The sequence below is a fragment of the Sinohyriopsis cumingii genome, chromosome 17, assembly GCF_028554795.1.
Source record: "Sinohyriopsis cumingii isolate HCF-2022 chromosome 17, ASM2855479v2, whole genome shotgun sequence".
In the NCBI taxonomy this organism is placed as follows: domain Eukaryota; kingdom Metazoa; phylum Mollusca; class Bivalvia; order Unionida; family Unionidae; genus Sinohyriopsis; species Sinohyriopsis cumingii.
In genome coordinates, this window is record NC_142977.1 from 57,769,022 (window position 1) to 57,796,081 (window position 27,060).

General features: G+C 39.9%; 1 protein-coding gene across 1 annotated transcript in view; it reads left to right on the plus strand.

The window, feature by feature from the left end:
- The window catches only part of LOC149778833 (macrophage mannose receptor 1-like), a 113,122-nt gene that overhangs the window by 4,296 nt on the left and 81,766 nt on the right, over positions 1-27,060 (plus strand). Inside the window, exons 2-5 of the mRNA XM_089939583.1 lie at positions 2,537-2,694; positions 3,161-3,300; positions 3,840-3,964; positions 5,253-5,349. Of these exons, the coding sequence (XP_089795709.1) occupies positions 2,537-2,694; positions 3,161-3,300; positions 3,840-3,964; positions 5,253-5,349 (520 nt within the window). The remainder of the gene's footprint in view (positions 1-2,536; positions 2,695-3,160; positions 3,301-3,839; positions 3,965-5,252; positions 5,350-27,060) is intronic.

Genomic DNA, 27,060 nt, shown 5'->3' on the forward strand with positions numbered 1-27,060 from the left:
AAAAGGGGATGAGGTCCAAAGAAACTCGCCTATGGTATAGTATGCCATACACGAGCTTAATAATCTAATAATTAGAAAACTACTTTAAATCATTTTAAAGAGAAAAGTCAGTCAATTCAGCTCAGGTCGGAATATTATCAAAATTCAAAGCATTTCACACCTGGCACGTTACATTAAAACTAAATATACCAATTTCACAGCTTTAACAAAATGATGCAATATTATCTTACAATATAGACTAATGGCATATCATCACCCTTATTCAGAACTGAGATTTCTTTGATAATGCGTATCTTAGTTGTAATATGTTTTGCATTTGCATTCTTGAGCTTTAGAAGAAGGACTAGCTAGTTAATATTGATTGCTCAAGGTCCATTTAGCGTATGTATATCAAGAATGTAATCAGCGTGAACGTTGTGTCCTTCATAACTAGCAAAATAACAAATACCAAATAAAGACAAATACCGAATAAAGACAAATACCCAGTAAAGACACCAGATAAAAACACTTTGATAATCACACATCATTTGTAATCTACACTTTATAATGACGGGTTGATAGTTCAATACAATTCAAAACGTGAAAACAAATGTTTATGTTTTGTCCTTTTTGACTAAATGCATTAGAAATATCTCATTCTATACCCGTATGTTGACTAAATTCATTAGAAATATTTCATTCTATACCCGTATGTTGACTATATTCATTAGAAATATCTCATTCTATACCCATATGTTGACTAAATGAGTACAACTTGAAAGTAAAATCTTATGTTCACTTTGAATTATGGCTGTTGTGAAAATGACTTGAATTTCGCCAGTCAGAAAATATAAAAATGATTCTTTAGACACAAAACTACCAATATATAGTGTGAGCTATATAATTAAAAGTACCGATGTGGTCTAATCCAAAGATACTTTGCAAACCTTTGAAAGAAAATTGAGAGTGAGATAAACGCAATCTCTCTCTCTCTCTCTCTCTCTCTCTCTCTCATACATTCAACAAACTCATCACTGCAACATATACAAACTGATTTTAAAATAATTCATTACATTCACATTTTCGCGTTATGCATAAACAGATAATAAATATAAAATCATAAAAGGAAATGTCCGATGAATACATGTAGTAAATAATTTTTTAAACTCAGAGTGAATTAGAATGAGAATCCCTCTGAATGCAAAATAAATGGAAAGGACGAAAGGAAGAGATACAAACAATTGTAATATACAAACGGCTATGATTAGAACGCTTCATGCAAAAACCTCAATATTTTCACTTGAGCGAGAGAGAGGCTGGTCTTCATGATATTAGTTATGGGCAGTGTATATATAACCTCGAAATGAAAACACCATTTTAATTTTATAATTGTACATGCTTCGCTGTTTGAAGAATAGGACTAAATGCGATGACTTTTATGTTGTCGTCGGAGTGTTGTGTAATTCATGGTTCCGACCTGTCAATCAAACTGCGCGGATCGACCAATCAAAAAATAGGCATCGAACTCAATACGTAGTTCACGTATTCACCACATTTGCTCACAAACATAAGACCATGATTGATTACTTTCTTATTACATTGCTGAGGAATTTGAAAGATTGCGCAGAATATCAGTGAAAATTTATCCGAAAAATGGTTTGCCAATGTGCTTGGGGCACATGCGATGCAGATTGTTGTTATAATAAACGGATTCTTGAGGGATATTTTTAATAAAAAATTCCCAAAGGAAACACCAACATGGAAAATGTCTGTTTTGGAAGTGAGACGTTATTTTCGATGATATTTCATATATAAATGCACAAAACTGTTTTTAAATAATATTGTTACTTGTTATGCTTGTGAAAATGTTGAATACAATGTTATGTTAATTGTATGCATATGTTCGAATTGTAAATCATATACGAGTCATAATATTACACGCAATAAAGACAATATGTGTATACGTATTGTTCATTTTTGTTTTTCTATTACCTTGGTTTGCCTTGTTAAAATTAAATTGGAAATATTGAAATCCTGCATCACGCTTAATTAGTGCTAATTTTGTTAAAATTTTCCAAATTGAGCATTGACTTCCAGCGTGGCATTTTGGTTCTAGCCGGTCCTGTTTGTGCATTACCATTATATGGCACATGTTATGGAAATGCGGGTCAAGGTTTATGTTTCACTATATAATCGATCGTAAAATTAGGATTGAGATTTGACTTTCATTTTCTAAGCGTGTTTTTCAAACGTCTAACACATACGAGTCGCCATTTGCTATTGAACCATATTTCTCGTCTCAAGAGTCAAAAGACAACTTTGAAGTGCATGCATGCACTTGAAATCTGCATGTCAATGAGTGTGATCAATATATTTTAGTCCACAACACCAGGATTTCCAAAAATATAAACCAGCCTAAAATGTAAGGAAATAAGTGAAGTTTGGTGGCAGTTTTTTTCAATACTGATGAACCAGAAAAAAACACGTTTATAATTTTAGTTAAACATTGGATTGAGAGTGTGTGTAGCTTATTCGAATACGCCGTTTACTGTTTCAGCGTTTGGTCAGCACTGTCCAGTGTACTGGCACGGATCTTCTGACACGAGTAAGTGTTACCGCTTCAGGTACATCAACAAAATGACGTGGCAGAACGCCAGGGACTATTGTCGCGTCTTCGGAGGGGATCTCGTCAAAGTAGAATCGTCAAATGAAAAGGTATTCACCTTCCTAGTAATCGTCAAGTAAAAGTATTCAATCGTTTTAAAATTCCACTATGACTATTGGTCATAATGGTGCCATTACGACTTCTTTCTATACTGGATACAAACATGAGCTATGGGAACTACCAAATCAAACAAACTATAAACTTACTTTCATTTAACTATATGTGAAGGTCGCACAAGCTATTTATTAGATGGCCCTCACTCCCTTGTTATAATAATGATATAGCGATTGCTGCGAATCATGGAATAATAAAACAAATTTCATAGATTTTATATAGCAAGCAACGCGATAAAAGAAATAGCAATCGTCCAAGAACCAAGTCACTTTCTGACGTTCATATCTGTTTGAGAAGGAATGCATACATTAGTTGAAACTATTTTCCTCAACAATTTGCTGCAGTATACACTGATCATCTTCGTTTAGCATAAGTCCTATTGTTTTTTTTTTTTTTTTATAGAACTGGCTGTACCAGCAGATCCAAATGATTCAAAACAGGACTAATGCCGGGGCCAACTGGTGGGTCGGTATGAACAATCTGGAGAATGTCAACCAGTGGGTCTGGAGCGTGGACAACGCGCCGTACAACGCCTCTGTGATGTGGGTTCTCTGTATTTATATTTTTGGAATGAGAGGATACATTTACATTTTACAATTTAGTTGGTAATAGATGAAGAAGGTACGTGTGAAGTGTCAATAAATTATTTTTTCCGGAAACCAGTAAGAAGGATTGTAAGCAATGAAACTCATGGTGCCCCTTGTGAGTTCACAATCGAGAGGAAATATAATGCAAGGTCATATAATGAAACATGAATGTTTATAACGCAATGGTAACATATTCACTATAATATAATGAACATATAAAAAATAATTTGGGAACATGAGAGAAAGTGACAACTATTAAGAAATCTCTTCACATCGTACATTTGTATAACCGTGTACAACCATGTTAACCAATAATTTATAACCATTTTGGAATAACTCTGTTGACATTCGTATGTGTAACAACAAATTAATTGCTACTGGCATTCACAACTGTTTGTAAGTTAACGTAAATCAGTTTCTTTATACGTACGTTTGGCATACATAGACTCTTACAACGGTCAGTACAATGGAGTTTTCTCTTCGTTTCATCGTAGAAACTGGATAAAAGGTGCTCCGGACAATGCTGGAGGAAACGAGAGGTGTGGGGAAATCATGGGAACCGCCTTTAATGACGAAGAATGCGCTGATAAAAACAAATATGTGTGTCAAAGGGCAAGAGGTAAGGGTAGAATGATATAAGTAAATTCCAAGATATTCAATGTTTATAAATTGTTTTTAACTTGACAATGTATACTAACATTTGCAAACAAAATATGAAGCATCATAAAATATAAGTCATTTTGTGGCAAAGTAAAGGATAGACGCCGCTGCATGTCGTATAATAGTACAACTATACCGAAGTTTGGTGTACAAAAGTTAGATACAGACCTTGGCACAATAATTAGATTACGGCTTTGGTACAATAACTAAATATAGGCCTTGGTAAAAGAGTCGTATCTAGGCTCTGTTTCAAGAGTTAGATATCGGCCTTGGTACAAGAGTTAGATATAGACCTTGGCAAAACGTTAAATATAGGCCTTGGTACAAGAGTGAAATGTTTCCCTTGGTACAAGAGTTAGAAAGAACCCATCGTAGAAGAGTGATATATAAACCTTGACACAAGAATTAGATATAGACCTTAGTGCTTGAGGGGAAAGTGAGCTTCTGTATTCGTTAACAACAGTGCTAAAAATTCAAATCACCGGACTATATTAGTATTGTTGGTAGTGGATTATACATTTAAATCACCAGGCCATATTATTATCAATCGGTTATTGATTAAAAGTTCAAACTAATCAGATTGATGTCATTGTAATATATGTATTTATAATAAAAAGGTTTGCTTCGTATGACATACTGTACAGCCCAGCAAAAACTACTTTCCATTGAAATGATGTAATAATCCATGTGGCTGTCGAATAATGATGCTGATGCCTCTACTAAGATTTATGAAATCTTTCTCATGTATATAGACACGATAGTGGAACTCTAACACAAGTGACCAAGCTTTGTTATGTACGAGACAATATTGCATTGACTGGGTTTAGCAAAGCTGAGCTGTATTCTGATAGAATTTACATACAAAACATCTTAGTAGCTGCCGCTGAGATCCTCATTTTGATAATGAGGTTTGCTGAGATACTCACTTTGAATACGAGGCCTGTTCCTATTCTCAACATGATAACGAGGCTTGCTGAGATCGTTAGATAGATAAACAGGCCTGTTGAGATCACCAACTTGATAACGAGGCTTACCAAGATTTAACTATAGGAGGTAATTTAGTCTTAGTGTCTAAGTGATTTGTATCCGTTCAAACTATTAAACGCTTTAAGACATACGTTCCTTATACGAATAATACTTGCAATGTTATTAAATATTATCTTACTTTGACTTGTTGCGACTACTCCATTGCAATGTAAATGTGAATCTTACATTGCAAAATGAGAATAGATATATATGTCTTTCAGGCGTCCCATTGCTGTGCGATGCTGATAACAATTGGCAAACTGGGAACGGCAAATGTTACAAAGTTTACGTACAAAACAAACCATGGAATGCTGCCGTGTAAGCATATGCAGTTTTCTTTATTAATGTTGCATGCCAGCATCGTTTTCTACCACCCTTATTCATGTTACACGCAAGCAGCCATTTTTTCACCCTTGTTCATGTTGCATGCTTGTATCCAGTTCTATCACCCTTATACATGTTGCTAACAAACATCCTGTTTGTTCACCCTTATTCATGTTGTACACAAACATCCTTTTCTGCCACACTTGTTGCATTCTCCAAGGAGCACGTCTTCTGTGTTAATACTAGTTTTGCTTTGTTCCTTTCAATGCGGTTGTTCTAGGCATTTTAATACTTGAAAGACAATTGTCTAATATCTGTATTTTTTAATCATGTCTATTCTCTTACTTCCCAGTCGTTTTGAATACTGAGGATGGAGTCGAGTTTATTATTATTATTATTATTTGCTCCTTGAATTTTAAGTATTGTCTACTACATTTGTCTTTACTAAATCAGTTTCTAATCTCGTATTATGGAACCTCGACTTCAATAGAGAGGGAAAGCAGACGTCGTATAATTGTATTAAGCAAAGTCGATACGGACATAACTATTTGGAATATGTAGCTTGCTGAAAAAGTTTCAAACAAGTGCCCTCTTGCGCATAAAAAGATCCCTGCCCAAATCAAGTTAAATCAATCAACTAATGAGAGAGAGAGAGAGAGAGAGAGAGAGAGAGACAGACAGACAGAGCGAGAGAGAGCCTGTTAGATGTTCAATACAACGATCTCCGCGACGTCCACCTGCGTTGACTTAAAATTCAAAGTTGTTTGAAATGTTTAGATTTGATTTAGACTGCAACAACGTATATGCAGCGTATGTCTTTGTGTATGGAGGTTGCTATTGTTATTCTAATCTCTCATTCATATCAAAAATCTTAGAAAAGGTTGTTCTATCCCAGCTTGTATCTCATCTGAATTCAAACAGTCTTTTTAGCAATCTACAACCTGCATATCGCCCTTGCCACAGTACTGAAACTACTCTTCTAAAAGTAGTTAATGACATTTTCTCTGCGTTGGATAGCGGAAAGATTACAGTCTTCACCCTCCTTGATTTGTCTGCAGCATTTGACACAATAGACCATGATATATTACTTCACCGTCTCCAGCATGTATTTGGCATTCATGATACAGCCTTACTGTGGTGCAAGTCCTACTTGGTCAACAGGACACAAATTGTATCTGCAAATGGAATACACTCCAGCCCAGTTGATCTATGTTGTGGTGTTCCACAGGGGTCTTTTCTTGGATCTGTTCTCTTCATTCTATACACTCAGTCGCTCTGAAGTGTCATAGATCATTATCCAGTGTCTCACCAATTGTACGCTGATGACACCCAAATATACAAATCTAGCCACCCAACTGAAGTTGATGCTACCATCCAAGGTGTAGAGAGGTGCATTTCTGATGTGAAATCATGGATGACATGTAACAAGCTGCAGATGAATGATGATAAAACTGAGGCCATTCTGATCACAACACAAAGACTTTCTCATTCACATCCTTTACCTCAAACAATAAATATCAGCAACACCAACATTAAATTCACATAATCAATATGAAACCTAGGTGTTACACTGGACAGTACTCTCACATTGCACCAACATGTCATGAACATATGCAAGGCTGCATATCTTGAGCTGAGACGCATCAGCTCAATTCTCAAATATCTTTCAGTTGATGCCATTAAAACACTTGTGTATTCATTAGTACTTTCAAGACTGGACTATTGTAACTCAGTTTTGTCGGGTTCATCTCAATATCTGCTCCAGAAACTTCAAAAAGTTCAAAACACAGCTTCTCGGATCACACTTAGAGTCCCACGATCAGAGCACACCTCCCGCTGCTCTGTACCCTACACTGGCTATCCATTCGATCCAGAATCAAACACAAAATTTGTTCTCTGTGCTACGTTTCACTGTTGGACTCTGGTCCAACGTACCTATCCGACCTCACCCATGTGTACAGACCAGCAAGATACTTACCCTCCTCTTCTAACAATCGTATACTCATTATTCCCACTATGAAAACAAATTCATATCGACAGCGTTATTTTGCATACCAGGGCCCAGCAACGTGGAATGAATTGCCCACTGAACTTAGACACAAAGACACAGTGATTATATTCAAGAGTGCTCTCAAAATTCACTTATTTCGACTGCAAGAACAAACTTAAAGACCTAATAATGTTTCCTACCTTAAATATTCTCAGCATGCTTTTTTATGCTTTCTAATTTCATGGTGTTTGTTTTTGTAATCATATCATTATATGTTTTTTATCTTATAGGTGTTGTCTAATGTTGTAAAGCGCTTAGAGCTTCTAAAGATTAGGCGCTATACAAAGTCCTCATTATTATTATTATTATTCCTAACCGTCTGCTATTGTAAATGTAACAAGGGATCTGATTGGATTAGCGTCTTTAGATTGCATCATATCCAATAGCAGAGCAGTAGATATCGCTTTCGATAGCTACAGGGGTACCCATAACATAATTTTCGGGGGGAGGGAGGGAGCAAACATATAGTGGTAAGCTATTACGCTTTAAGGATGTAGGCTATAACATGAGTCTAGGATAAATGCGGTGAGGAGGGATACAAGTGCCTACAAACATGTTTCGAGGTGAAATCGGGGATAGAGTATGGGTGCAAGTGCCCCCTCCTTTGCCCATTGTGCGTACGCCAATGGAAAGCTGTATGTACAAAGTAGAAGGACGATCATGGACATGTAAGGATGCATACCACCTACGGGCAACATAAAATGTCCTGACCTAGTCTCTCACCATTGTCTCTGGTTCTTTCACTAATAGCACGGCCTTCTTTTAGTGTTGTGCTTCTGACGCTTATTGCATTACTATAGAAAAGGACGTATTCGATATCCAGTAGTGTACATTTGTATCCAGTTTGTACATGTAATTGTAAATAATACTGTCGTCAGCTTCCTCTCGCTGCACTGACACTTCATAAACCTACTAGAATGTTATGAAAAGTTCCCACTGTTTTGTGATTAACTTTCTTGCTTGTTTGAAATTGTCAATAAATTACTCTGATCGATAGACAAGATATGGTTCTACACAATGACCTGGAGCAGCACATGCAGCACATCGGATACTTTCAGATATATATGTGTATATGACAGCGACCAAAAAATGTCGGAAAAGAAGAGCAGTTATGCTCCTGGGTTAAAAGTATAATGAAATATAAAGCGCTCTAAGAGTACTGTCTGATGTCCACAGAGGCGTAGCTATGATATTTTGCGCCCGGGGACGAACTATAAAATTGGCGCCCCAGCCCCCTCCCCGTTTAATCACATTTTTGAATATTACCCTTGTTTACTTATTATAATGTAACGTTGTAAGCCTCATTTTGGCGCCCCTGTACCTTGGCGCCCGGGGACATATGTACCCCCTGCCCCCCCCCCCCCCCCAGCTACGCCTCTGGATGTCCAAGCCGAGTTGAATAAAGTTTACGGATGTAATTCTCTGGCATATACTACAATTTTATAGTTTGTTTTGATTTTGTTTCTTTAGGTTTTCTTTTTGCTTTGTTTATGATCGTTTTAAAGCTGTTCGCTAATCCCTGCATTATGGGTCACATCCTGAAATACCCTTGTCTACAACTGATCTGCGGGAAGTGACTCTGTGATCGGAACATTTGATGAAGATGCTCGATACACTGTGAAACTATGCTGTTGTATTATTTGGAAGAATCATTTGAAGCTTGAAAGGTTTGTGCATCAGGGGTGCCGCATTTGATGAGGACTGCTCAAAAACAGACCCAGGTTGAAGTGTCCAAAATGATCTCTCGCCAAATATGAAAAGAATGACCAGAGACGTTTGAATGAGATTGTCACAAGTAGTGAGTGGTGATACCCATGGGCAAATGAGAATATATAATGAAACACAGGGGGTTGTACCCTTAGCATATATGGGAATGTATCATTGTGGGACTGTCTAGGGACAAGGGGAATTTAACATAGGGAATGTATAGCGACAAAGGATTGGGACTGTCTAGGGACAAGGGGAATTGAACGGGGTGACGTCACGGTACTGGACACTGGCAACAATGTTGCAAGAAGCTGATCTCAATCGGGCGGAACAGTGTGGCAAGGGGCGTTACTCTAGGAACAAATAGAGACCTAGACATAGAGACATGGTTATAGACGTGGTTAGAGACATAGACAGAGACATAGACCTATCACACAAACATAGATTTATGAACATAAATCAATCACACAAAAAAAAATCGACAAAATTTTTTTTTAGGCAAGAGAGAATAGGTATCTTTTAACATGGAGTGGCCCTGAAAAGGGTCGTTTAACTTTTTCTAATTTATATCTTCCCTTCTTGTTCTCCACCATCTTCTCATCTTATTCATTACATTTGTCTTCTTCTTCTTATTATTTTTCTTCTTCTTCTTCTTCTTTCCATTCTCTTTCGCCTCCTCCTTTTCCTCTTGCTTCCTTTTCTCATTCTCCTCTTCTCTTTCAAGCTTAGCATTGTAGACTTTCATTTTCTCCTTTTCCTCTTTGTCCCCCTTCTCCTCCTTTTCCCGTTTTATCAGGTCTCTCAGCCTTTTCTCCGCCTTCTTCAAATTAATTATTTCCATTTTCAATCTGTGAGGGCTATATACAACATTCTCTATTCTAACTATCATCTACACCATTCCCAGGTCATCCATTCCCTCTTGCAATGTCATCATTATGCCCATGTGGGTAGAAGCCATCTTTGTTGAATGGTACGAATGATGATAATGAGATTTTATTAGCGTCGCTTGCGCAAATAGTGCATGGGCGACGATTTAAATTCCGCAATAGCGGAATAATTAATTGTTCGAGGGGGATGAAAAAGAGCCTCATCCCCCAACGCGTTAATGCACACAAAGTGTGCTACTTAGTTGTGTCGGGATAATGTAATCCCACGGTACAAACGACGAACGTGAATAGGAGCACCCAAGCTCAACATTTTTAGTCTGTATCAATTACTTCGCTTATTGGGGAATTACACCCCACTTATAGCACTACCCCAGTACCATGATGGCACGTTCATCGGGGTAGTAGATTTAATACGTGCCAGCATAGTATGACTGAATGTCTGGTTGAGGGTAGGAAGGTAGGGGTATAAATAGGAAGAGAGCTGTTTCTGACATCCAGAGTTAATTTTGACCCCAATTTCCAGAGGAAATAGCGTCTTGCTGAATTTTTAAAGATTGCATATGTGCTGTTGGATATAGTGAAAAAAAGAAGGAAAGGAATAATAATCAAACAAAAATTATATATATCTATTTTTATATATTTTTTATAATTATTTTTTTGAATATATAATGTTTTGTTTGTGAATAAGTTCTACTTTATTTTCATACGGTTTTTATTTGTATCATTTCATAGTTTATGGTTCTAAGTGGAGTGGAGTGAAGGGATGATCATAAAGGGTTAATTATTTCCTTGTTTGCCAATTTCTTTCAGGAAAAAATCGGATATTATTATATGTAGAATTGATGTTAGGGTTACTGGACAACAGGAATTCTGGGTAGGTTGTTGGGTTCCTATGTGTTTTTCATTTGTCTTACAGATATCCCGTTGTGCTTGATATTTGTTGCGCTCATTAAATACATGGTGTAAATCTTCTGGGGTTGGAAAATGCGGGCAATTCAAGCCTCTTACATTGTTAATATGGATGCATTTTCCGAAACTGCTGGCCAATAATGTATTTCCAGTTTTTATTCTGTTGATAACTTTCTGGTTTTGTTTGTTGGCCAGAGTCGGCGCTTTTATATTCCTGGATACTTCCTTTTGTATGAGGTAAAGGGAGCGATCTTTTGTACTATTGTCCCATTCCTGCTGCAATTTCCCTAGGATTTTATTCCTGATTATGCTTTAGTATTCTTTGCAACTGTACTGGAGTATGATATGGTTGCTTACTTGAAGTTTGTTTTTAGATGCTTGGTCAGCTTTTTCGTTTCATGGGATGTTGATACGGGATGGTACCCACATAAATTCGATTATCCTGTCCTTGTTTTCTATTGTCTCAGTACCAGGTTGGTCTCTTTGACGCAATTGTCGGGGCAGGTGGAGATGCCGGATTTCAGTGATTCTAAGGCACTTAGCGAGTCACTAATAATTAGTGCTTTGCGAATGTTTGTCGATTTCACCCATTTAATTGCTTCAATTATGCCCCAGAATTCTGCTGTATAAATAGAGCAGTTATCTAGGAGTCTAGCTCCAAGCTCTATGTTTTTTTCTGGTACTACTAAAGCGGCTGCTGTTCTGATAGGATTGTTTGGTTTTGATACATCGGTGTAAATCTTAATATGATCTTGATATGAGTTTTCTATGTTAGAGTGTATTGTAGATCTTATCTCTAGAGGTATGTCATTTTTAGGTCAAATCCTGGTTGCGTTGAAATTGATATGCACTGTGTTGCATGTCCATGGTATGGTATCAGGGTATGCGATTTGTTCAGCTTGTATGTTTGGAATTTCAAGTTTTTTGGTTAATTCGTGGTTCTTCTTTCCTCCTGGTGTCTCCGGGACTAACTTACATCTGAAGGGGATGTTACATTTTGCTACACAGATCTTGGTTGGGTGTGAGTCTTCATGGATTGATAATCTGGACGCATAGCTTAGTAATAGTACTTCTCTTCGTAGTCGAAGGGGGGTGGGGTAGTCTCCTGTTAAGTTTTGTATTTCCTCTCTTGTGATATTGTTTTTGCACACCTGTGAATATGCGGAGGGCTTTTGCATGAATATTGTCTAGCTTTCTTAATAGATACGACTTCGACAATGCATACACCTGGCACCCATAATCCAACTTAGATCTCATTAATGCTCTGTATAGGATTAAGAGGGTATCCTGGCCTTCTCTCTCCCCAATTTAATCCTTTAATGTTTTTGAGGAGGTCTAAGTCCAGGCAACATCTAATAAGTTCCTGGATATGATATTTCCAGGTGAGATGCTCATCAAAGTACATACCTAGGAATTTGGTGACTTTTTCGAATTAAATTTGTGTATCTTGAATCTATAGGATTTGGTACTTTTTTTGGATCTTGGTTCTAGGTGCAAATAGAATTCCTACCGATTTTTCTTTTGAGATTTTGAAACCCCATTTACCAGCCCACTTTCCAGTCTGATTTAAGTTAGATTGGATTTCGCTTATAATGTTGTTGCTGGCAGGGTTCCTTGCCCTCCATATACCGCTGTCGTCTGCAAATTGGGATAAATTTATTTTATTGAGGTCAACAGCGCGCTCATTAATCATAATATTGAACAGGGTAGGACTTAGGACACTGCTTTGTGGAGTGCCATTTTCTAATACGCGTTTGTCCGAATATTGGTCCCCTATTCTTCTCCTAATTTCTCGACCGGTGAGAAAGGTAGATTACCACTGGTGCATACGGCCGTTGATACCGTAGTAGTTTAGTTTCACAATTAGTCCATTTGTCCACACTAGATCGAAAGCTTTCTCTAAATCTAGGAAATTCGCTATTAGATTTCGGTCGCATTTCCTTTTAGCGTTAAATGCTAATTTAACATTCGATTTCAGCAGGAATAACTGATCTAGAGTGGACCTTTTGTTGCGAAAGCCGCTTTGATGTTTTTGAAATTAGGTTTTTGCATTCCAAGTGATGTTTAAACCTGTTGTTGATCATATTTTCCGTCACTTTCCATATATTATCCGTGAGGGAGATTGGCCTATAGAAGTTTTTTTTCCTGATGTTGGAATTTGAATAACTATTGCTTGTTTCCACTTGTTAGGGATTTTTCCGGTTTTCCAGGAATTGTTGATTAGGTTCAGCATTATGGTCTCCATATTTTCCGGTAGGTTATTGTAGAACTCGTATCCTAGGTTGTCTTCCGCTGGTGAAGTTGATTTTTTTATTTTACAGGGCAGTTCTCCATTCATGTATGGTAAACTCTAGATTTAGAGGGCTGTAGTCAATTCTCGGTAAATTGTTCGGAGTATTTCTTCTCCACAAGTTTCCGGTGTGTTTGGAACCAAGCAGAATGGTTTTTACTACTGCTCATCTTGGCAAAATGTTCTGTTAACAGGTTAGCTTTATCCTTTTGGAATATGCTCCGGTTATATTTGGCATAGTTTGGGTAGCTTTTCCTTTCACTGCCTTTAGCCGGGTCCATACCTGTTTTGCATTGCTTCTATAGTCCAGAGACGAGCAGTATTCTTGCCATGTGTTCAGCTTTGCGGTGCGAATAGTGCGTTCGGCTGCTTGTTCCTTGCCTTTGTATATTATAAAATCCTAGGAAAGGCCGGTATGTTTAAACTTGTTCAGGGCCTTTTTATTTTCCTTAAGGTCTTGTTTACATTTCTCATTCCACCATGGTACGGGTTTTTATATGCGGATATTATTTCCTCCCGTTTTGGGAATGCTTAAGGTAGCCGCTGATGAGAGCGCGTCCATTACATTCTGGTTATATTTATTGATATCCACATCTTGAAGTTCATCTATCTTTATGTCTTCAAGTGTCGTCCTAAATGTGAGCCAGTCTGCCTTATCTAATTTCCGTTTGGGAATCCTAGCTCAGTTAGTGATAGGGATAGTTAGGTTTAGGGTGATTATTAATGGGAAATGGTCACTCCCTAGCGTACTGGTTTGGTCCATTTCCCAGTCTGCTGTTTCAGCTAATTTGGATATAGAGATAGTGAGGTCTATAGCTGCTAACAAGCCGTTTTCCGAATTAATTCTTGTCCCAGCTCCGTTGTTTAAAATGACTAGATTTGTACTAAGTACCCATTCTTCTATTAGTTTCCCTCTTTCTCCCTATGACCACCACCCCATCTATTGCTATCGGCATTAAGGTCTCTACATATGATGTAGTTTATTTGCTTATTTGTAAATTGTTGATAAGTCTTGGTTGTGGTGTGAGTAATTATCCCTCGATCATAAACATTGCAAATTTCAATATCTGAGCGTCCTGTATGAATTATTACAGACTGAAAGTCAAGCGAATCTGAGTTGTTATACTCTGTTTGGGTCAATCATAATGTTGCATTGGCGATAGAGTCATGACTATATATGGCTAATGGCTCGAGGTTTGATGAATGTTGATGATCAGACTGGAGACCGCACTGAGTTATATGTCTCAAGCGCGGACGCGATAGAAAACATCTCTTAGGTTTTGAGGTATTAACGCTTTAGCTTATATCATGGTGAGGGACTGAGAGAAGTAAAAGAACATTGATAGATATACATTTTTAAAAAAAACAAACCAACAACACTATAACATCAACATATTTTTTTAAAATAAATTTTGGACAAGGTTGAAAACGTTGTGAAGTAAGTTTGACTTCCACTGATGGAGGTCATTTGGCCATTGATGTACACTACATTTCCTAGCTAAAGACAAGAGATATCCATAATGATCACAAAACCATCTATTTACTTTTTCATCATTTCTAGAAGAGTCACGATCAAAATAAGTCACTCATTGTTCTATGGAATATCCAAGACTGTGTTGCTGAAGAAAATGCACACAATATTGTCCACACACAATAGAATATGTGCCTTGTAATTTCACATTATTGAATCGTGATGTCTGGGAATTTCTTCTCATAAAGTCGATGATGTCGTCTTCCAAAGGCGGTAATCCATACCAATCAAAATACTCCTCACATGCATCGTGAGAAAAGTAGACGGCTACCCAGTGGATTCCTGGAAGACGACTGTGGGCCGTGTTGATGACATAAACTTGATGGTGATGAGGCAGTTCCTCTTTAGCGCACACGACAGTATTCCAAAAAGCGGCGTACAAACTGTTTTTTAAAAGGTAATAAAGTTCCCAGGTATCCATTTTGTATTGTTTTTTCTAGTTTCACATGTAATGATAAGTCATCAATTCAATCCTCACTTTTTGCATTAAAATCTGTCAAGTAAACGTTTCTTCGCTTCATCTCCGTACTCTGTGTCAATAGAGATCCGATGCAATGGATCTCTAGAGCAGTCGATGGAGGAGAGGAATGATCACTCAAGTCTTTATACTACTTATGCAACACTGCTTCTTCCGAGATAAGACTCCAAGCTTCGTCCAGATACTTGTCCAATTTCTTCTTGACTCAGCATTATGCATATATCGCGTTGAATTTGACTGGGATGATCGTTTTTACATCAAAAGAAATCTTTCTTGGTCAACCCTGTAATGGTTTCTGCCAGGTGTTTGGCAAAACAGGAAAATAAATGTTGTTCTTGTTCTGGTGAACTGGACATTACTATCACCTCTTCGTCTTTGTCTTTTTTGGTGGGTGGTTTTGCTTCCACGATATCCACGATATCCTCCCATTCACCATGCAAAGAGGAATAAGGGTCTTTCGTAGTTTCTAATAGTCTAGAATGACTTCTCTCAAACTGTTGATTTCTAGAGTGTTGTCAATTTCGGCATAAAAGATGACGTTCACCGTCTCGGTTAGAGCTTCTGCAAACTGAAGTTCCACACGCAGTTGACCGGATTTTATAGGGTGGAAATATCTCTCGTCGCTGACTTGGTCTTGAGTGAAATCAAAGGACCACAAGGTGCAGCCTCCTGCATAATCGTCGTACGAAATACCGAGACTGCTCCTGGTCCCTAAGCTGCCCCGTAGCTTCGTAAAATAACAACTACGATCTCAAGTAATTCTTCTCGGTAAACTTAGGTTTAAAGGATTTGGTACACAAGGTTTTGACATCACGAATAACTTTGACCTTGGACACTCTGCAGTTCTTAAACCGGAAAGGATTAGCAATGAGGACTTCTTTTGAGGACTTCGCTGCTGTCGATACCAATGATTAAAGGTTTGGGTTACTGTCCTTGGTGCAGATGATCTTCGATCTTGGATTGGAGTCCAGCAGTAATGACGAAGGTTTTACTTCCACGTGTGGTATCGGACACTTGGTTGTCGTACTGCTCAAAGTGTGACTGATGGTGTTTCCCACTTAGTGTAACACTTCCACGCGTCGCACGTAGAGTCTGTCTTCCTGAATAATGGTTTTGTACTCGCTGAAATGGGCCATCAAATGGAAAGCGGTTCTACTGCGATTCAGTCTCAGGCGGATATGTTGATGAACTTGTCCTCACCCGTTGTGCCAGGTTTCCATACTACACAAGCATCCAGATGAGAGTTCTTTGCATCTTTTCCGTACGTCAAGATATTTTCCAGGTACGCTCGGTAAGGGTAAGTATCCATGCTGCTAATGACTAGTTTGTTATTGAAGTACAAATCCATTTCAAGTTCGATGGTGGCTGAGGTCGTCAAAGAAGAGATTGGATGAGGTTCTACCCATTGGGATTCTTGCATCGTCATCATAGTTGGTTGCATGGCAAACATATCTAGTTCCGACTAGGAACATTCGCAAGACTCTCGGTGCATCACTTTTTCTCTGTTATTCAATAACCAAAAACGTCTAATTCTCGGACGGTTCTTCTTTTCTTGGTCTTTCTAGCTCTGTGGGTGTGAAGTTCTCTAGAGGGGTGTCTTCGTCGTCTCTTTCTACCTTGTCCATGATACGGCGTCAGGGACGCAGGCATGCCTGACCGGGCAGCGTCCATGACATTTATACGATTTTCCCGTTGGCCCAAACTGTCTTTGCAAGTTTAAATCAAGAGGTTTTTGCCTGCACTTAAGAAGGCTTCTTTGGGGTTTTGTTTGTCGATGATGACACTTTGAAGAAATCCATTTCCTTGCGTCAAAACGGCATCTTTCAAGGCGTGGATTATCAACGTGTCATCATCGATTTCAAAGTTGTGGCCAACGAACTAAACGCCGATTTCAACATATTTCCTAAACCATGTCCTCGCTGTCAAGCAACTCCTCGGTAAATAGGATACATGACTTACAAGTCGTTAGAGAATCGTTTGCGAAAATGGAGTTTCACCAAAGCCACTTCTCAATGGGCTTCGTGATCCAGTTGGATGGCGTGAGGTAATTTGGCCGTGAAACAGCACAAAATATTGTGAGGAAACACATCAATGGAAATGTCACTGGGTAAAGTTCAGTAAAATTAGTTATTCATAATTTCAGAGTTCTGCTGTCCGAGGGGTCACTGGAGGTCAGATGAGTGTCTAAAAGAGGATTGTTGTTATTGTGACTATTGGGAGGGTGACTAGTGTTGGTCGCAAGGCTTCCGTTGTTACCGTTAGAGTATTTCAGGGAAGGATTGGGTAGAAAGCAACCGATGCAACTGCTCAGTAAAATGGTCCACAATTGTTTGTCTCCTTGTTGCAAACACAAATTGGCAATGGCAGCATCGATGGCACAATACATCACGATTTGGCAGAAAAAGACGGTTTGCATTTTAGGTACACGTTCTCCACACCACACCCGCAAGGATTGTTTTTGTAGATCTTGCAGAGAAGAACTCAGTAAAGGAGTGGTCTCTGTGGTGATTGAGGCTGCGTTGAAGGCATCATGATCACTTCTTTTTATAGTCGATGATTTGCGAAGCGTCGATTTAATAGTCAAAACTAGGCGGATATCCTTTCCAATGTAATTTGTCTTTTTTGACCCGACGTTTTCCTACTTTACTGGTTCTTCGGTCGAGAATGTTTTCGATGTCGTACACATCGTCTTCTCTTTTGGTCACTCGTTGTAACTCGGGCAAGTAAAAGGTTCATTTTAACACTTCCGCGTTCATGTCTTCCAATTTAAAGACGCAGGATGACTGCCACACACTCATCCTGTGACACAAAACAATTCGGTGGTCCATTTGGTTAAGTAACCTTAGTCGAAAGTGCGTTTGGTTTTGCTAATGCGCACCCAAACTCCTGTCGTCAGCACTCCACCTTTCTTGGGGACAGCCACAGTCTGGAACGTACCAAACAGGCGCTCAATGTCGGCCACTTCGTTGTCGGGAGCCTCTCCTGGGGGGGGGGAGCGCACATTCGATGAACCGATGGTAAGATTGGTTGTACGCTTTGACCTAAGACGTTGATATACTTGAGAGTGTGTGGATACGTAAAATATTTGTACATGCGTTCTTTCTGGGTGCGTTGAAAACGTTCCACGACGCTGAATTTGGTTTCAGGATTCTCGGTGATAAAAAATGTCTCGTTTCTTTAGTTCTTTTTGGAAATCTTGGTTTAGAAATTTGGTGTCTTTGTAGATTTGCCATCGAAGATGGTGACAACGGCTTTCAACGCAAGTTGGAGGGCTCGCACTAACTCAGTACTCGATTTGGAAGTCAATGGCACGACCCAGGCAAATTTGGAAGAGTCCTCGATGGCACAAAACACATTTGTAGCCATGACTGTAGGTGGCCAAATGAGAGACACCGGCTAAATTGGCTTGACATTGATGATCGATGCCGTCCACTCGGGTGCGATTTCTGGTATACTTTTCGTCGAATGCTTTAGTGCAAGGTGTACGTCGCTTGTTCTTGTAACCACCGTTGCACTTGAGGTAAACAGATACTTTTGAGTCGGGTTATAGCATCACGATACAATGTTTGAACTCCTCCATATCCTTCTGGATGGGGTGGATCGTAGCAAATGTTGGCTAAGAAATTCTGCATCAGGCCGTTTTCTGTTTTTAAAAGGTCACCCACTCTTCACTGATGCTACTCTGGATGGAGCGAGGTGGTGGTTTGGAAACGGCTTTACATGTCCGACGTGCCATGGGAGTAGAAGTCGAGGGGAGTAGTAGTGGTGGTGATGGTAATGGGATGGCTCTTGTCTTGCTTTCCTTTTTTACTTCTGGTTTCCCGTCTTTCTTTTTCATATCTGTCAAAGGCGGAATGGACATCATCTTTTTAACCCAAGCTTTGAGTTCTTCTCGTTGTGATGTGGGGGAAGGGGTCAACAAGGACGCTGAATCTTACTAGGTATGAGAGCCATTGATGGTGTTTGAAAGTCTGGTAAACGTGGGGTTGCGTCTGTCTTGGTCACCGGTGGTTGTGGAGGTTATGAGATTTTCACCAGGGTCTTAAAATCTTTCAGAGTCGGTCAAGCTGTTTCGTCAAAAGCTTTCTGATGAAAAGAGTTGAAGTCGTTGCAACACTTGACCCTAACGTTGCGATGTTTCCGTTTCTGACAAATTGCTGCGATCCATCAACGATTGCAATTCGTGTTGCAACTGGCACATCTCGGTCAAATGAGGATTGGGTGGTAAATGTGGAGTCCGTTGTTGTTGCCAACGATGAAATTCCATCCATCGTTTGTAAGGCACTAAAATCAGTTTTCGCCCTTCCATCAGATTCCAAAGTACACGTCTGAGATATTTTGACCCCAGATGTCCCTTTTGTCTCCTTGCTCCTTTTTATATCTTTGACCCATTTGTGAAGCAGTTCCCGTCATGAGTGAAGTAATCATTGTTCCCAATGATCCTTTCAGCAAGGGTGCTAGCAACAGGTGTACAAATCTTTCGCGTTGTACTAACATCTTTTTCTTTTGACGGATGGATATTTTCTTTTGGATCATTAGGTGAAGAACGTGCCAATACTTGGTTAAGCATTCTTTCTGATGTTGAGACATAGGTATCGTTCCTTTCAAGACATTCAGGCAACATTTGCACACGGTATCGACGAAGTCTTTTGAGGCTGTTTGAATGAGTTGTTTCCGCATGGGTAGAGGGGCTTTGGACAGAACGGACAACACGTCCTAATGCTTGGCTAAACGAGGAGGTAGTTCTTTCATTTTCTTTTCTTTGGGGGTAGAAGAGGGATGGTTTTTGAGAGGTGACATCTTTGTTTATTCCCTGGCACACACAAAAAATACACTGACGTCGATGACTTGGCACACACCATTTTATCTTATTTCTTGGAGTAGGTCTAGGTCTATGGGTTTGTAACCAGTCTTTTTGAAAAACTCTTTCACTATCGCTTCGTCAAAAACGTAACGATTTTATTTTCTATATCGCCAAACAATTCTGTCCTTTGGTTGCTCTTCTTTTTTCGCTAGACGATGGTATCTTTTCTGGGGAAGACGTCAATGCTTGGCTTATTGTTTCTTCGGATGTGTGGTCAAACGACGAGACAGTTCTTTTATATTTCCTTCCCTTTTTGGACAGGAGAACGCGATGGTGATGGTGTGCACTTCTGGCTGGTGTTGGTTCAGGATCACACACAAATAATACACAGACGTTTATGACACACCTTTTTATCTTGATTTTTTTAAGAAGTAATATGTTTGGTATAGTTGGAATGGTGTGTGACAGGTCTGACGAATTCTCTGGGTATTGCATAATCATCAAAAAAGCCTCCTTTTTCGTTGCTCCTCTTTTTCTTTGGACGATGGTGTCTTTTATGGGGTAGACGTCGATGCTTGGCTAAGCGTTTCTTCGGATGACGGGTCAAACAACGAGACAGTCGTTTTCTTTTTCCTTTATCTTTTTGGACAGGTGAACGACGATGAGAGCGGTGTACAGTTCTGGTAGGTGACAGCTTTGTTTGTTCTAGAGCTCAAAAACACTGATACCCATCGTTTACCCCAGGTCTTTTTTATAGTGGAATGCGTCGCCACCGATTGTCGGTCCGTCGTATCATTTTCAAGGCAGGCATCATTCGACGTTGAGTGGTTTGCAATGGAGTAAATCGTGACATTTATTGCTTGAATAAATCTAGTAACCTCTGTAGCATGCCCGACACCTCTTGGACTTGGAGCAGGTACTTTGTTAGCAGTTGCCGCGGCAGCTAAAGAGGTAGAGATTATCACCGCTAAAGGAGAAGTTCCTAGAGACTCGGGTTTCCATTTTTTTCATCCAATTAGGAAAGACGCTGTCAAATTGGGTTTGGCTGGCATCACCACCAACTGAAAAGTGGAACAACCTGAGGCTACAGGAGATGCGGTCACCGTCGCTGCAAGTCGTGGCTTGGGGATGTAAGGTTGCATTCTTGCCGAAGTGTCTCTCTTGTTGGTAGCTGTTTTTTGTGGTCTTCTCATGGGGCGTTCCTTTTTCTGGGACCTTTTATTCTGGGACTGTGACCTGGTCTTGACACCACTGCTCTTTATCTTCTGGGTACGTCTGGTTCAGGAAGTGTCTTTTTTTCCTGGGGATGACTTTTGTGACATTAGGATCCCATTTTAAGCGGAAGCGAATGATGACACCTCCACCAGGTTTCAACATGATTTGCTATTTGGCTTGATAATCGATGCGCATATCTGCTTGTTGCGGCAAGGCTACCTTGTTTCTCTCAATAAAGCGTTTGGCTTGATGTAGGATGTGAATGATGCCTTGAAGTAATTGACGTACTGTCACCGTACACCATCGTACGACTTCTCTGAGACTGGCTTCTAATTTGCGGCATTTGTTTTCGCATATGATGCCGTACTAGGCACGAATCAATTTGACGGGAAGATGAGACTGAAGGGACATCATGTTGACGATGTATGAGACAGACCAAAAGTGTTTGAGGTTTTTATAGATTTTTTTAAGTCCACGGGGATGTCTTCACGACAGGCCCTCCGTCTTGGCACCCTATTGGTGAAACAGACGGGTACAAAAGTGCAAATAATCGGGGGTGGGGGGTGGGTGTTTCTTAAATCTACGTGTATATAGGCGTGAGGGGTTTAAGTGGCATCGTCGTACGCATGAGTCAGCCAAGGAGTTCCTAACTGTTTGGCTAACACTTGCACTTGCGATTTATCATTGGGACTTTTAAACAAAACCATATGATGAGCATTGAGACTTATGGTGCGATGGAATTGACTTTGTTGAAACAAATGACACTAGCATTACAATGATGGCATTTGCGTACAGACCACAGTTTAATTTATTCTTCGTCTTCTCCTAACATGTCGTCGAAGATGATAGGATGGGTTTGACTGGGGTCAGACACAGTCTCGTCGTCTTCTCCAGGAATGCCTTCCACAAACACGATGGAATCGCCTTGACTTTCTCTCGGGGGCATTTTGCCGATTGTTACTCTTTTATACTTTTTCAGGACATGTTTCTTTCAAAAGTTTTACAATTGAACACAAAAAATCAAAATTGCATAAAATGCAAATGATTAAGTACATCGATAAAATGCACATCAAAACGATCAAAGTGGAATACAAACAAGTCACTGTACAACATTTTTGTGACGAAGGTGTGGTTTCCAAGGGACACTGGATAATGTTCTTAAAGTCTGTACACTTGGCACAGTCAAGCAGGGGTCCTCCCGGAGGGGCTTTTTTTTGGGGGGGAGGTCCATGTCAATGATGGTCCTTTCCTGAATTGAGTGGTTTTCCTCTGTTTCGGGTTCTTCTACTGACACTGTGACTAACACAGGTTAAGAAGTTACTTTTTTCACTGAACGTTTGAATTTATTATCACAAATCCTGGGCATAGTTTGCCGTTCTTTTGTCCAAGCCTCGAAACCAAACGTTTTCCAGTCATGTACATCTTGCCAGTGAGGGTGTAAGTCACAAGCTACACACACATCTTCTTAAACATCTTCAGTGACTAAAAGTTGACGAATCTTTTTTTTCCCGTAGTGGTAATGAAGTATCGAAATGACCACGCAAGGTTTTTTTTAAAAAAGGAGTCTCTCGTGTACATATAAAGGTACGATTTTCATGTTTTGGTAATACCATGAGGTTCGGATCGTAAAGAGCCCACAAGGAATCGGCTGGTAAACGAAATCCCCGAAAGGAAGTCACTAAGATACACACCACACGACGACCCAAATTCATTGGATACACTTCTCGTAAAAAGTGTTGGCAATCCAACACAGTCTGATTAATCACTGCTTTCCTTCCACGGCTATTGTTGTATCACTAATGATAAAGGCCGTGGCATGGTAGTAAGTTTTTATTCCTTCTTTTATTGAAAGTAATAAATGTACTTTTTGAACAGAAACGGTTTTATTTCAGTACGGTACCAAAATTGTTTAGTCACTAATTCACACACAACGAAACGCAGAGAAGTTTCCTCTTGAACCAAGATTTGTTCGTGTAAACGAATTTGGTAATCCTATAAGTCTTCCGTCGGAATTCAGTGTACTATAATCACTTTGTAATTAGAATGAGAGAAATCCAAAAAATTATAAATCTCACGTGATTCATTAATGTGTGACCAATAGAATACTTTGAAATGAATGAATCCTCTTATACCATTCAGGTAATAGATGCTCCAACATCACTGACGTAACTTATGCGATTGTTCTTTGCGTTTGACATGTATTTTGTCAAACTCTCGGTAAAGCGTCCTCTCAACTGCACAGGCCAACCCCAAATATTCTTTTGTAAAATGTCCATGAAGAGATTACTTCGGTTCCACTAAAGATAGGTAGTGACAGAGCGGAGACAATCAAGCTTGTCCTTGGTAAACTGAATCTTTCTGCTCCCACTCGTGTAATAACACACCGCAACTGAAGCACTTGATTTTATCACCTTCGCCAAGGTAAATAAATCTGGCTCTAACTAATTAATTCGGGGTTAGGTCCTCCCAGATATTTAGTCCACTTTTCTTGGAAAGTTTTTAGTCAACTTCCGAAATTGCAGTATTCAGACAAACACACAGGGGACGACTATATTTCTTCTTTCACAGGTTCATTTCGATGATGGTACGGTGAAACCCGAAGTAGTTTGCTCAGGCATGGATGACATCCGTAGGCTGGTAGCCGCATGGTTTCACGTGAAGGATGACACTGAGAATAAAAACAAGTAAATAGTCCACGATAACGCGTGACAACATTTTCGCATCTGTCAGGTTTGACACCCAATCGCAAGGCACAGCATCGCACTCCACTTGAGAATAAACATACGTCAATTGTGTCTGTTAGGATTCATCTTTCTCGCTTAGCAATTGTAGTCGCAATGAACTATTGGTCTCGGACGTTTACTTTTTCATATGATGATCAATATCGACGTGTCCGTAAGGTAAACTGAAGTGGTTGGGAAGTCCCACTCGCTTGTGGTACACGATTTGATACAGTTTTTCGAAAGGTCGACATACAATTTGGTGTGTGGCTAAACGTACAATATTGTAAGGCTCGTAGATAGTCACTTTAAAATGTCGATCCTTTCCAGACTGGAAGGCTTCTTTCAATACCCAAAAGTTCACCACTTGACTGGTGCGATAATTGAGAGCCAATTATTTCACTTTACACTCGGTGTGCACTTCTGCTTCTGGGGTACGGTATTCGTAGCCGTAATGTTTGGGGCCACCATTAGCAAAACATGCAATGTTGCTGTCTATGTGCTTCTTCGTTCAGGCTCCTGAACGGTCTTCCTCGATGTCAGGGTGTCGGTGACCCAGGCGATCTATGTAGATGCAGCTGTCCGTGTCAAAAATACAGCACGCGATCTACTAACAGTTCTATATCTTCATGCAATTTTAAGCGAGCATAGGCTGTCATGTAAGTCGCAATGATGACTTTCCTAATTCGTCGGCCTGCACAAAGTCAAGTTCTTCTTCGTAATTGACCAGGATCAAGTCTTCAGCACGGACGTTCATGTGTTTCATGTATTTGGCTTTTTCATGCATCATCTGCAAGTAGCGGAAGGTTCTGTCAAATACTTCGTCTTGTGTAAATACGGTCGCTGTGCCATTTTCCCCCACAAACAAATCAACATCACTTTGGCAAATGATCGTCGTCCTTCATTTGTATCGATGTGGGCTAACGTGATGCCTTCCTGCTCCAAGTATTTCTCTTTGAATTTCTTTTGATCTTTGGGCGTGTGACACCAGGCAGGATTGCCGCTGACTTCTTGTTTCAATTTCAGTTTCAATAAGTCATCCACGTAGTCTGCGAAAATGCCTTTTTGAGTCTCGTCACCCTTTTGGTACTGTTCTGTCTTGGGAAAGTGGTGAATTTCGTAGTTTTCTAACAATTGGTATCCCAGATCTAGAGCTTTGAACAATTCCATTTTATCCCACGTTTCTGTCAAGGCGTGTTCTTCCTGGGTGTGATGACAAGGTTGGTGTTGGTTGCACGTTTCGGCACAAGTACGGCACAAAGAAAACATCAGTTTTCCTTGGCAATGGTGAGGTAGAACGGGATGGTACAAGTCCGTGGTAGGCAAGACTTTACATTTAATCAGTCTTTCGTATTGTCGAATGTTGTCCACGTCGAAGTGTTCCGTCAACAATTGTGGGTTCCCTGCACGAATGTGACAATATCTGCACACGTCCAGGTATTTGATATATTCTCCTTTCTCCTCGTCAGCGTGGAACAGCAAGCTGGTGGCATTCGTTTGTCCTATATACAAACTGTCCCGCGAGTTTAGGGGGTCCACCAACTTATAACTTTCCACGATACGATTAAACTCGTGATTAGTATTCAAACGGTGATCGTGCTCGTGTCCCCACATTTTCACGACTGGGTATCCTTGCTGTTCTAACTTTAAGCGTCACTGACAAGTGGCCTCGTACAAGTCTACTATGGTACGTTGTAAAAACTCATTTTTGGTGTCACGTTGAGGGTAGCAGGAGGGAAATCTGTGAAATAATCAACCGTTCAACTCGTACACGATCTTAGGGTTTTCTAATTCCCAACCGTCCACCGAATACGTTCCGATGGTCTTTTCACCTCCTCTCTTTCGGGCGTTTTATATCCATTTGTCTTCCTTGTTGCACAAGTAATATAGCCAGCGTAAAGCTTTGACCAAGTATTGACGTTTGACAAAATTGTTCGTCTGAGGGTGTATCACAGCCAGGGTATTGTCGGCCATAAATCTTTTGCAGTACACAAAGTTACACGATTTGGCGATGGTGCAGATTTTTTTCAAAGGATCAATCCCTCCGTGATCCATGAACAATTTTCGAAATATTCCACAGCATCGCCTTAAAATGTCCACGTCGGAGCGACAATACTTTAACATTTCTTCCTGAAGGTCGAAAGGGTCCGAAGCGTGAATGTGGTACCAAGCGCAGTTAGATTATCTTTGTTCGATGAGCATATTGTCGGAGTGGTAGTAGTGAGCATCAGGCAAACGGGGTTAAACGTCGTGTTGATTAGCTTCGGTATTGAAAAAGTGTGGGAAATAGCCTTTGGCCATTTCTGTCATTACAAACGTTTTATGTATTCGACTCAAAGGCATGGCCAAGTAAATCATCAAATCTTTGAACTGCACTTGTCCCACTTGCATGGAAATGAGTTTGGCTCCGTTCAAAAGTCACTTTTGGACGTTCTTTGCTTTGTTCCGTATAGTATTTCAGAAGAAACTGTCTTTCGTATTCCGAGATATTGTGCGCCGTCACCGTGGCATAACGATAGCAATCTCCGTAACGTTCGAGGTCCTCTAGACTCCACGTTTCGATGATTGGGGTTTAAGATCCATTATGCAAAAAAGGGACAGCGTGTTTGGTCTCTGAGTTTTTCACGTCCTACAGGAATCTTGCTACAGTGAGGGCAATGGCAACAGACAGGTTCCTGGATGCACTTCTCGCACGTTCGATAAGCCACACAGAAATTAGGAATGTGAATGCCCGTCTATTGCATGCATTCGAAATCGAAAAGATGAAATTGTTTTTCTTATTCTGATCAGCTTCTTCCTCCTCCTGCTAGGGTTTCTTTCATGGATTAGTGTGTGCCTTTTCATTATTGGCACGTAAAACTTGTCAACAAGTAAGGCACAGTTTCAGGAGTTGGCAAGTATTTTTCTGCTGTGAACCTTGCGTCTTCAGATGTTGTTTTTAATAGGTTGGGCTGACAAACGTTCGCTGACAAGCCAGGCAATGCACTCGTTTTTGTCCTTCGCCAATACAGGGTTTAGAGACCAAACATCCTGGGCATTTCGATCGGCAATGTTTGTGTTGCCCTTGATTGTTCCACCCATAGTCAAATTTCTCACAGTAATACCTGTATCACA